A 13,314-nucleotide genomic window follows, 5' to 3' on the forward strand; every position below is an offset into this window, starting at 1 on the left:
ATAGAACGCCGTCTAGCTTAAAGAGCTCGACGCGCGGTACATCTACAATATTTAGCAACTTCCCAGTAGCATATAAGCTACTGAATAGTTGCTAAATTTTCTAAAAACATTTTTGAGCATACTCAAAAATGTACAGACAACGACTTCTGATTTTTAATTACAGTTTAGAGCTAATCAGTAATCGTAAAATACGAACGCCATGTTAAGGAAAGTTCAACGCGCAATACTTTAAGATCAAACTTTCCGGAATAGATAATTACAGAAAGTTTATCGCGTGAGATTTCTAAAACGTTCCGAGAAAGCAGGTATTGGTAGATAGGGTCAGCCAACAACAACTTGCAATTAATTTTTGCAATCACGCCTTTTTCACATCTTTAAAATTATGTCATGCGGTAAGTCTATTTTATATGTACGTATGGTTATGTTTAAAATATGTATGTATATTTATTATACAATTTTATTTATGAAGAATTCGTTGTGTGTGAACCGTTGCACAAAGTTCGTTGTAGAACTGTTGTTGTAAGAAGAAATTAAATGTCTTTATTTGTAATAGAAAGACAAACCGATAAGTAATATTTAAGACTAGATACAATAGGAAAAAGGGACTAGATGCGAGCGGTTATTAAATTTAAATATATATTATATTATATATTTTTACCGTTTTTTTTCTCTTCTGCCGATCAAGTGCAATCATCCTAAGTTTACTAAAGAACTATAGACAATAGGTGCATATTAAGTATACATAATAATAATGAGTAGAATAGTGAAAATAATCGTAATAGTAATTATAATAGTGAAATTGAAAGTTTTTGTTTGAAACTGACTTGTTTTTATGTTTTACTAAATTTATACCTTATTTGTTATAAGGCGGTAAATTAAAATACATATACAGCGATCGAATGAAAGTGTTAAAGTTGTTATAATTATCAGATTAATATTCCTTCCGCAAAGGACCACTGTATATCGTAACTCGTTCAAAGCACCCTAGAAACAATAATGTCTAGGTTTAAGTCTAGATGCTATTAAAAAATCCGAGTTACTTCGCAAACCAACGCTACACGAAAGTGGATAAGTCAGCGAGGCGCGACCGTCACGTCACTCCTCCTATAATCTCTCAAAGTATATTAACCATTATAACTATGCCTATTCATAACAGGCTTTAATACTAAACCCCTCAACGAGAGTTGGACGTTTTTCAATTTACTTTTTTAGTCTAAAATATCATGTTTTTTTCTTGTTTCAAATCAAATTAAAAATGAACAAAGTCCAGTTTAAGATGGAATAAGTATAGCAAGACTGGAAATTAGACCGCTTTAATCGGTATGGCCGCATTGAATTTTTTTAGAAGAGAATATTTTAGGCAGCGACATAGGGCGTCGGCGGTTGCTGGTCAAGGTCAGGTTCTCCGTCTTTGAGGCACGCGGACTCCAAGTGCTTGTTGAGATAGCTCTTGAGCGCGAAGGACTTGTGGCATCTGGAGCACTCGAAGTTCTTGTCGTGCGAGTGTGTCTGCATGTGTGCCCTGAGATTAGATCTATCCGCGAATGCTTTTCCGCAATGAGCGCATCCATAAGGCTTCTCTCCGGTGTGAGATCTGAGATGCCCTTGGAGCAGCCACGGTCTGGAGAATAATTTCCCGCAAACTCCGCAAACGTGAGACAGTTTATGAGTCAATACGTGCATGGCCAAAGCAGGCATGGACACGTAAGCCTTGCCGCAGGTCATGCACTTCTTCGCAGCCAAAGAATCTAGACTCCTATGTGTCTGCTTATGTCTCGAGAGATTGCTCGAAGTAGCATATCTCTTACCGCATTCGCTACAAGTATACTTGGTCTTACTGTCCACTTCAGGAACAACTTTTTCGACCACGCCAGTAGTAGCGATGACGCTCCCGTTTTTTCTCTTAGATCTACCGTCGCTCACAAAGAACGCTTCATAAGTGTAAGCGACTGTTTTATTGGAGCGGTATTCTTGACTAGGAGACTTAGGATCGTCGTATTTATCCCACTCTTGTGGGCTATGGACTTCCTCTTCGATCACTAGAGGTGTTTCCAATACTGGTGGTGGCGGTGGCGGCGGCGGCGGCGGCGGTGGCGGAAGCGGTAGCGGCAAGAAAGCGGTACTTTGACTCAAGTCTAGTATTGCGTGAGCAGCGTGCAGGTCCTCTTCGGCAGGCGTTCTGTATTCAACTACTCTATTTGGTCTGTCGTCTAGGGAGTAAGGACGGTATATGTCCTTTTTCTTCGGCGGCAGGGACAAGGCTGCTCCCGTGCTGGTGAAGCACATGGCTAATGATTTCCTAGTGGGCGGCGGTGGTGGAGGCGGATTAAAAGGCCGGGTGTCGGTCGTCTCCGATGGTGGTTGTAAAGTGGCATAGGTGGGCTGGCCAACTGGGGACAGATTCGTCACTGATGTCTCGTGGTTGTCGTGATCAGACCTAGGCAGGTAAGCCGTGAAGTGCATGGACGATATCTCCCCACCATATCCTGCGAACAGAAAAAAAAACATAACGTTATTTAATATTTTATTTTCGAAAATGCTTCATTAATCATTACTGCAAATAAAAGTATACAAATATTTAATTTTTAATAGCCGTTAATTTGACATACGTGCGTATCGAATATCTTTACACGTCACTCTAAAAGCAAGGGAACGTAACTGGAGGCGACGGAGGCAGCACCCCGGGGTCTTAATACAATCAGATATCCGAAAGGAGAAGACGAGAGGAGAAGGAGAAGGGCTCGGTTGTCGACGGCAAGTGTTTGCCAACTGGACCCTCGGGGAAAGGGGGAGAGCCACCACTTGGCCACCCAAAGATACCTCACTCCTAAGACATCCCGCGCGTAAACACGCTCCACATAAACAGCGTTTACAAACACGGTGGGTGAAAAACGGGGGGTGAGATAGAATTCCTCGACCTTAGTGGATCCTGTGTACACTCAGGCTTTTGTATGTCTGTGTAGAGCAAGCAGAACCCAAGTGGCGAGGTTGACCCGCGGATATTGTCGAAGCGTTCAAAAATATTTACACGTTGATTAACTACAAGGATCGTAGAGTGTTCTGAGGACTAAAGTTATTTTACTTTCTATATTTATTCGACTTCAAAGGCTTTACGCAGACAGACAACATCTCTCAAAAAGCGCTTTCATTTTATAACACTCTTTTAGTGACAATCCACTGACTTTTTACACTACTATATTATATCACATTAATGTATATTTGCAAAATAAAATAAAAAAGTTGTTTGTATTAACAACTAAATCGTTTGATTGGCAAAGCACTGCTTGTGAACCTAAATCTAATATTTTTATTATATGTTAAAATATTTACCATAAAATTTTGTAGAACATAGCAAAACTGTATGAGTATACTATTATGGATTTGCATTTAAATATTATAATTTTTTGCTAAATAAAATGTAAAGTAATATTTTTATTTTAAGCACATCTTGATTCTTATTTAATAAAATTCTTTAAAATTTGCTAAAATTAATGTTAAATATAGTACCACGGCCTTTGTGCGCCATACAAAGGCGCCGTAACATAAGCGCGCTATCATAATCGCGCAGCGTCATATACGCGCCTAACATTTTCACGCCGACATAATCGCGTACAAATGTTTGGCGTACAAACAATTATTTACGTGTTAAATACTTTAATAATTATTACATTAAAATACAGTTATTACATTAAACTCTTTCACCGCGGATGACTTATATAAAAGTCATCAAGAAAATCGCCAGTATTCTAAGAGTTCCATAAACCTTTGAGCCTAAAAATATGACTATTTAGTATAAATTAAGACTGTAAATCACTTTTATTAAACCATAATATTTTTTTAAATATGACATGAATATGTGCTCCCCACATATTAACAAATTTCGAAATGGCGGTGAAAGAGTTAAATAAAAAAATGAATTTTCTAAAAATAAATTTATATTTAAAAACTTAAATCCGAAATATTCATTAGATTTAAGATGAATATTCCGACGTAATCAGACGTAGATAGTGTTTTTGTTGTTTGTAACGAATAGGTAAAACATGGGAACTAATAAAAAAATTACAATACTCAAAAATGTCTTATTTAAAAAAGTTATATCACCCAATGTTTGATCGTTAATCAAATAAAATTGTATATTACTTCATAAAACGACATTATAGAATTGTCCTTTTTCATAATCTTTTCAAGAAAAACAGACAAATTTATTTTAGAGAAAATAATGATACAAAATGATTCATTTCATCAATTCACATTAATTTTGGTATAATATAAAAACAGTCATATTTGTTTAAAAATCAGACGTAGCGTTTTTTTTGTAACGAATTGGTACAATATGTAAAATAATAAAAAAATTAAAAAATGTTATTATAAAATCGCAAATGTTTCTATAAACTAATTAAAAACGTATAAATTAATATTAAAATAATATTTTTAAACGACAGTATGTATACTCTATTATATATTAATTTTTATACAAATTCTGTTTTAATTTTATTAATTCGCCCAAATGATTCAGCGCGATTATGACGGCGCGCTTATGTCGAAGAGTTTTTGTCCGGCTCGCAAAGACAAGACACCGTTTATTATATATTAAATATTTTTGACAAATATTAAATTTTATATTTACAACATTGATGCAGAGTAATGTCTAAAAATATTTTAAGTTACACTATGTCTATTTTACTATTAAATAAAAATACAAACGTATAAAATTAGTCACAAAATATTTTAAAAATCATTAAATATTTAAGTTTATTTACATGTAAATATATATATGTAGGTATAACATATTGTAGATACACACGCAATTTGATTTAATTTGGTTTAATTGAAAATCGTGACTGGATTTTCACTCACAACCTTTTTGTTTGAAAAACTTTAGTTCTATAGCTACCGTAACACATCCCACTAACCAATAGCTGAATATGCTTTCAATCATATCCCTTATCTCCACTTTTCTTACTTTCGGACGTAACGTTATTGAATTATTATATCTTGTAACATCAGTTGGGCCGAAAAAGAGAGAGGAAGAGAGAGATAGAGAGAGAGTGATTAATCGAGATGCGGATGCTGATCTTGCAGGAAAATATGAAATCGCCTTATTATCTGAATTGCTCATCGAAATGGAACTAATCTGGTTATCGGCTGAGAGAGCGAGAGGAAGAGAGAAAAAGAGAAACGTCAAAACTGTCAAAAGGTCCCCTCTGTCAAAACTATTCAGTTATTAATCATCGGCGTTCGATAAAATTCATCCGCTTCGAATGGATAATTTTTTAGTTAAAAATAATCTAAGATCTCGAAATTATTTTAAAATAATGTATTACACACTCGTGCTGAAAAAATCGTATCTTTTTATAAGCTTTTTATTATAATTATATTTTAGCGTCTGAAAAATAATTATTATGTTAAGTTTTTTTTTATAAATAAACTATATGGGTTAAGTTATTGAATATAATAAATCACGGTTGTTTTGTTGTGTGTTTCTCAATTCGAATGCAAACATTTGCGAAGCGGTGCTAATGATCGAATTAGAGCTGTAGAGATCTAAGGCAAATAATTCGCGTCGCTTAAGCGAAATGTTAGCTCGGCGAGTTTAAATGTGACTACAATTAAGAATCTGATTGCTCAAGGGAGTTGTTAGCGCGGCTTGTAGTGCCGAGTAGAAGAAGAAACAGAAGTAGAAAAGAAACAGAAAATACGCTAAATTCTCCCATGCAAATGCAAATGCAATACAAAAGACTAGATCGCATAGAAGCGAACCTAAAATTGAATTGCTTTCTATGTATATTTGCATCTATTGTTCGTATTGCTTTATCTAATACATTTTAGAGCTGGTTATGTTATATTTAGTTATTTATAAAATTATATTTAATTCCTAATTATATGATTAAGCAATTTGACAAAAAATCTATGGCTTTTATTTAACAAGAAATATTATATAATTATATTAATTTTGATTTATAATAATATATCTGCATATGATTAAATTTTTCTGGCAAACCACAAACTTTTAGTCTCATTGAGTGAAAAAGAAATGATCAAGCACAACTCAACAAAAACCATAAAAAAAGCTTATTTTTTAAAAGCCTTTCAAGTAAACACGTGCATAAGGTTGCACGGGACATCATTCAAATTAGATTGACAGTCGCTATTAGAACATAATTTTTTCAAAGCTGAGCGAAGAAAGCTTTTCTTTGATTTATAAATAAGTAACGAAAAGCAGCAGGAAATTACTTAGTCGGTAGCGCATTCAAAGTCGTTTTTCAAGGCAGCTGTCGTTAAGTTTTAACCGCTTTTAACGCCACTCTTCCTGCTGCTGCACGCGATCGTTAATTGGAAAACATTTGTAGCGAGGCGCAAAATCGGCTCTCACAAAATAGATGGAATTTTCGCAATCGACTATCTATTTCATGGTTCATCTCCCAGCTTAGTGCTTGCTACATTTTCAGCCAGCTAATCTGAATTCTTAAACCTTCAAAAACTTTCTTTCCACACATCTTGCCACCACATTATTTATAAAACACATATACATTTATTATTTTATATATAGTTAAAACGATGACTACGGCATCACAACGATGTAGTTTTTGACCAAAAAATCATGAGATGCTGCGTTATCATTACATGAAATCCAAAAATTGATTGCCTACAAATCTAATTATTTTCTTTGATTTGTCAACTATTAGGTAATACCTATATTTATATTTACTATTTACGTGCTAAGCAGCTTGCCATATTCGCGGTCATTGCGGTTCTTTTAAAAACCTTTGTATCATTCATAAACACCAAAATCCTTATTTAACATTCACTGCACTTGACTTCATTGTTACCGCAAAATTAAATACAAAATATTTTTTAAATAAATAATTTGCTTGGCGTGACAAAATGCGTCATCGATACTTGACTGTCAAACAAACGCTTCCTTTAGACATGAAATAATTGCATTCAAAGTCGTTCAATCCGAATCTAAATCAATACGTCTCAGATGACAAGCTTCAATGAAGTCTAGGCGAAGCGTTTCAATGAAGTCAAGACGAGTGTGCCACGACAGATAGTGGGGCTGTCAACGTTTACAAGATATATGCTTTGTTCGTCTGGGACTTATGGGACTTGTCCGTGTCCCAGCATTATTTCCCCGATCTCTCTCTCTCTCTCTCTCTCCATTGGTGAAATTTCCGCCGCAGTACACCGTCGGATATTTTTCTACTCGATGGAATTACAAATCTAGCAGTGCACTCTTCGTGGGAGGTCAGGGGAGCTCCGTGACCCTCGGGGAGAGGACCGGGCACGTCACCGAAGCCCGAGACACTTTTATCGCTTCTAAATTTAAAATATATAGTATATGCCAATTGATGTAAGCTATGACTTTTCCTTCACTAAGGTAAGCAATCATTTTTAAGCTGAAATAAAATGACAATAACTCTCATATCAATCAAATATTCTATCACCTGATGAGCTATATATATATATATATATATATGAAAATTAATGGATAAAATATATATTTGCAATGATATGATATATTATCAACTTGTTAGTGAATTCTAATGTTAAGATTACTAGGCCCCAATGGGAGTTTGCTTATACTTATTATTATACAGTGACCATAAATATGGCTACTTTAAATGCTTTCATTTCATAGACATGAAAAATTCTAAATCGAAAATAAAATATCATAGCTGAATTTTATAATGGATTTTACAAATTATTTGTTCTGCATTATTATTTTTTTAAAACTAGGAAAAGCATTTTTTATTTTAATAAATAACGAAACAATATATAAAAGTTAATTGGTTGTTAACAGAAAAGATAAGATTGCACAATAAATAATATTTGGAAAAAATGTATATATTTATTATAATATATAAATTATAACTATGAGTTATTTAGAGAATCGCTTTACTAAACATATTTAGATAAAAATCTGACGCATTTGAATTTAATTATTTTTTCTCTAGCTACTTAACCTTGCAAGTTAAAAAAGTATGCCTCATTAACCTAACAGTTAAATTTAAATAAAAACATACAATATTTTTTTATTAATCACCATAAAAGTGCCTAATCTCACGGCATTATCGCTAATGAATAAATCTCACGACTTTATTCGATTGCCTCCCTAGGGCGTGCACCAGTGGCGTACCAATATTTATTATTCATTGACTTTCACCCGAATTATTTTTAATAATTTACCTATTGAATTTCTACCATTATGACTTTACAGGTTACCTCAATGCGTCACTGTAGTTAAAAATAGTACGTAGTATAAAAATTTAAGATATTAAAATAAAATGATACATTAAATAATTATTGCACAATACCGGCGTATTAAGGAGCTGGATGGCGATAGACACAGACAAGTCGAAGCCCAATAGTTTAATTAAGTGACATGCAATATTCTGCAGAGGCTTAGCTAATTGCACCCAACACTCTTAAAAGAGAGGTACTATGATTAAAGAACGGATATTAACCAAATATCCTTATATACAAATACCTCAAAGATCATTTCTGAACTTTTTTTCGATATTTCGTAACTCAAAAATTCCAAATTATAGATTTTAGAATGCTGCAAACTGAAGTGTACTAGGGTCACATATAACGCGTTCCTCATAACAAAATCGAGCAAAAAATTTACGTGTAGAGAGAATCTTCACTTGCTCTTAAAAATAATTTAGAGATCTTTTGGTAATGTTTCATTAGTAATAATCACTAACAGTTTTTAATAATTTATCAGCTAAAGGTAACAATACTGCGATTGGACCATTACAGTTATTAATATACAAGCCAAAAATCGCATTTTTAATACCTTAAGTACATTTCCAACACTTTAAGCAAATGTATTTCAAGTACAGTTTTTGTGGATTCATTATGATTTATTTAAAGAATCTTGTCAATTGAATCCCTTCGATTGATTGAGTATTGCTTGTTTCAAGTAATTACTTTTCTGCGCTACAATATTGTAGCAGAGCTTCATATAAAAATTTAATTTCTTAAGAGTGTTAAAATAGCGAGTTATAATTTTATCAGTGTAAATATTATATTTTTCTGTTAATCGAAAATATCCCAATACTTTATTAGCATTCTATCCCCACGTAGCAAATTAAATGCATAAGTCAAGAGATAAATGTATTCCTATATAACCAGAAATGAAAATATGTGTGGGGGAGAATTTATTTATCAGACAAACCTCTCGGTCATACATATTTATAAAGAATGCTGGCGACGAAAGCTTTCCCGGGAATCACTGAACTGTCGCGATACGTATATGATACTTGTGTTGCAAATAGTAAAAATGGCATTGAAACTTTATTTATAACTCTATTTAAATATGTATTTTTTCCCACATAATAAATTTGATTATAGTGATTAAAATAAATTATTAAAACAGAAAAGTAGGGAATGTCTATTCGAGAAAATGTATGCGACACAATATAATAAAGTACGATTACAGCATCGGAATGAATGTCTGCGTAGACAAAGATCCTCTACGTTTAATTAAAACACATCTCTAGGCTATGGGCTTGGGAAAAAATGTCTAGCTGGCACTTATCTATTATCGCGAATGAAAGTGGCTCAGTTTAACGGAATGACGTACGCCGAAGATTGATGAGGATCCGAACGACGACATTACAACGGATTTATTCGTATCACGTACCCCATCTATCTGAGCGGTAACTACTACACACACACGCGCACACTGAAGAGTAGCTAAAAACGTTTAGGTGACATTAGTCTTTTTATTAAATTAAAATCAGAATTAGATCAATGTGTGTTTATCCCGCTGCTATTACGATTTCGCAGTGCTTCGGCGTCGAATATATTTTTTAATTCAACATAGGCATGAATATTATGAATTTTGCGAAATAATCAGCGTTGCCCCAATGCGTTACAACGTGATAAACATAATTAATACAAGCTAATTTAACAGATATTAAATCAGTGACGTATAATGTATTATTATTAAAACAAATTTAATGCCATATTATATTACCCGAACCGGCCGGCGGTTTTATCTTTGCTTTGGTGATCTAAGAAACCGTTCCAATAATTGAAAATTATGCATAAAAATCGAAAGAATTCAAAATGATTTAGGGCTATTTTTTATCGATAATCCAATTTCTTTTATATTGTTTTTGTAAAATTGCAACAGCTCTTATTAATAATTCTCCCATGATTATTATTTCCAGCCAAAGGGGTTTGTAAATGTTTGTTAAAATAATTGTAAAATAACAATTCTAAGCTAATAAAGTGAAATTATTAAATATTATTAAATATTTTAAAAATCCAGATTTTTCACCAATCTAAAAAATAATGACTTCTTTAGTCATTCTTCAAAAAATTAAATATGTAAAATGGGGGGGAAATATTGGCAGCTGATTTAATGGTTTGACGAATTCTAAGACTTCATTAAATCGTTATAAACCAGTGAAGAAATTTATTATTGGCACAACAATTAAGGGTAAAAAATCCTTTCAACCTTACAGAGAGTAGTATAAGAAAACTTACGTCTTACGGATTAATGGAAAAAGTATTAAAATTGTTGAATCGAAGGGCAAGAGAACAAATAATTTGCAGTGCCTATTTGAAGCCTTGTTGTCGATTGAATCAACATCTACACAAAACGAGAGCAATTTTTAAAGAAATCAGAATGCCTACTCAGGCACAAAATAAATTTAAAAAACAGGTCCTTCAGATTTATATCACTTGAATATATATACAAATTTTATATTTATTGATCCTATTTTTCAGATAACTTTTAAATATATAAATGTTTAAAACACACATATATAATTCGATGCAACTCAAGTTAGGTTTTCACATATACAACTGACACAAATAGTCTAGTTTGAAGATTTTTTAAGAAAACATTATATTGTCTTCAGAAAAGAGAAAAAGTGTCTAGAAAAAACGAATCTCTTATTAAAATAATATACAAATATTGAATTACATCTAGGAAGAGTCAGTTATTTTACACTATATATATATATAGCATAATTAAAACCACAAAAAATCTCTATCGGTATTTATAAAAATATATAATCATATTGACGATATACATACAAATATCTCAAACTGTAATTAATTCATCAATTATAATAATATATTAAAACCGTAATTGATCCATGGTTAAAGAGTATAAATATGAACAATATTTCAGTACAGTAAATAGCTAAGAAAAAAGCTTAAATTACTGCATTTTTATTTTAATGCTTTATTGCCTGTTTTGTTCCAAAAGCAAAAAATCCTATATAAAGTGATTTTATTGTTAATTTTAAATTACTTTGAAAATGCATCATCTTAACATTTAATGCATATTATATCAGATATATTTTTAAGATATTTCATGTCTGTGGCTGATAAAGATTATTCAACAAAAAATATTCAATATTGAATTACTTAAATCATATATCTCTATCGCCAGAAATAATTAATTACCAAAAGATAAATAAATTGCTATTATTACATGCATATGGAAATAAAAAATGATTTTAAATATATTTAAATAACCATGATATTAAGAAATTATTCAGTGAAGAAGATATGCCTAATTGAGTACCAATTACTATGGTTTATAATCTGTAAATTAAAATCAAATCAGTGATTCTTAAGAACAAGATTTATTTACTGCTAGAAGGGTGAGCAAAGTAATTGAATTGGCTAAAACATTAAAAAATACGGTAATAAATCGACTCCAATATTAAAGAAGAAATATTTGTATGCAATATGAATAAATTCATGAAGAAATGATTTTTTATAAATAATAACCAAGAGTGCTCCTTTTTTAATATATCTAGTAATAACGATTAATAAATATTATGTAAGAAAGAATTCCCGCACGTTGCAAAAAAGCTTCTTTAAATTAATTTAAATTAAATAGATGTTTGCTAAAATCAATATTATATATGTAATAATAAAAATATAATTTTTAAAGAACGGTATAGTGTAGTCCGTAACGTTTCAGACTAGTAACTTTGAAGTTGCGGGCTCGAGCCCCGGCAGCGGCACTCGAATTTTAATTTATAAAAATGTGATAATATTAAAAAAACGGCCTACAGCTGTAGTGACATCTATTGATTATAAAAATAATAATTTATAATTATTAATATAGATGTCACTGAATACCAGACTTACAGTCTGGTAGTTAATACTTGTAGGTATTCATTATGTCATTATGACTTACTCGATTGGTACAGATTTGCACGTTGTAACGCATTGGGCTTACACATGTCAGGTTACAACGGAAGATTTATTAATAATAAATAAATAAATCACACCTTAATCACATAAACCTGTTTATAAAAAATAAAATATTTTAAACAAACAGATTTACAATTTTCTACATACTACTTTTACATAAGTGAAAAAAAATAGTGAATATTATAGGAATATATTTTATTAGAATAAATTTTCAATTGGTACTCTAGCCTCTAGTATAAAAATTTAGGAGGCATTTAGAAGCTATCCTATATTTATTTTCAAAAATATTTTTTCAAGCAATGTCATAAAAAAATAAAAGTGAAAAAAAATGGTACAAGAAGAGTCTGTCAGAAAATCGTAACTGACGAAAAATAATGAGTAAAATAGAAATATATTTTGGAGGCATCCAGAAGTGGTTGATCAAAGGCAATGATTTTTTAGACTTGCTTATCAAAGACGATGATTTTTTAGAATGCTCACAAAAAATGTTGGCACTCGTATTTTTTGTACCCAGTCGTCCTATTGATTTGTATTAGTACTCGTGAACAATATAATAAAAGATCATATATTTTTAGAAGTATCTGAATTATTGTTCAAATGCTTCTTATTCTTTAAGACACGACGCGTACGATAAGATGAAGAGAAGTGTAAGTGAGAAGAAGTTGCCGTGCGGAACGCATGCTACGCACGCCCTTATCTCTCACTCACTCTCGTCATTTAACACGCGAGCGAGCGAGCGAAAAGGAATCTAGCTCACCGTACGCGCCTAAAAAATAAATAAGCCGAATTTTGACCAATAGGAGAGCGCAAAAAAGTTTGAAAATACTTTAATCAGTCTTTTTATATTAGCGCCTGATAATTAGTCATAAATATCGGCAATTTAAGTCAAAATTTGATTTGCATGTTTTTTATATTCCAAAACCGAAAATGAAGACGACAATAGTTTTTTTTTATTTTTATTCAAAAATGTTCAGACTCTTGAATCAATCCAAATTTAACAATATATCACAGCATAAACTTAGCAATAAAGCATTAAGTTCTACTTTGAATGTATGGACAATATTTTTTCGATCGTTTTTATTAGCAATTAATAAAAAAAGAATAGCAATACCGATTGAC

General features: G+C 31.9%; 1 protein-coding gene across 1 annotated transcript in view; it reads right to left on the reverse strand.

Moving 5' to 3' along the window:
• Positions 1-206: 206 nt before the first annotated feature.
• scrt (scratch) overlaps positions 207-13,314 on the reverse strand; it is a 39,206-nt gene continuing 26,098 nt past the window's right edge. Inside the window, exon 2 of the mRNA XM_088187687.1 lies at positions 207-2,486. Within this exon, the coding sequence (XP_088043813.1) occupies positions 1,357-2,486 (1,130 nt within the window). The 3' untranslated portion in view covers positions 207-1,356. The remainder of the gene's footprint in view (positions 2,487-13,314) is intronic.

The sequence above is a fragment of the Plectrocnemia conspersa genome, unplaced genomic scaffold, assembly GCF_051122295.1.
Source record: "Plectrocnemia conspersa isolate PC_06_02 unplaced genomic scaffold, ASM5112229v1 ptg000006l, whole genome shotgun sequence".
NCBI classification, from domain to species: Eukaryota; Metazoa; Arthropoda; class Insecta; order Trichoptera; family Polycentropodidae; genus Plectrocnemia; species Plectrocnemia conspersa.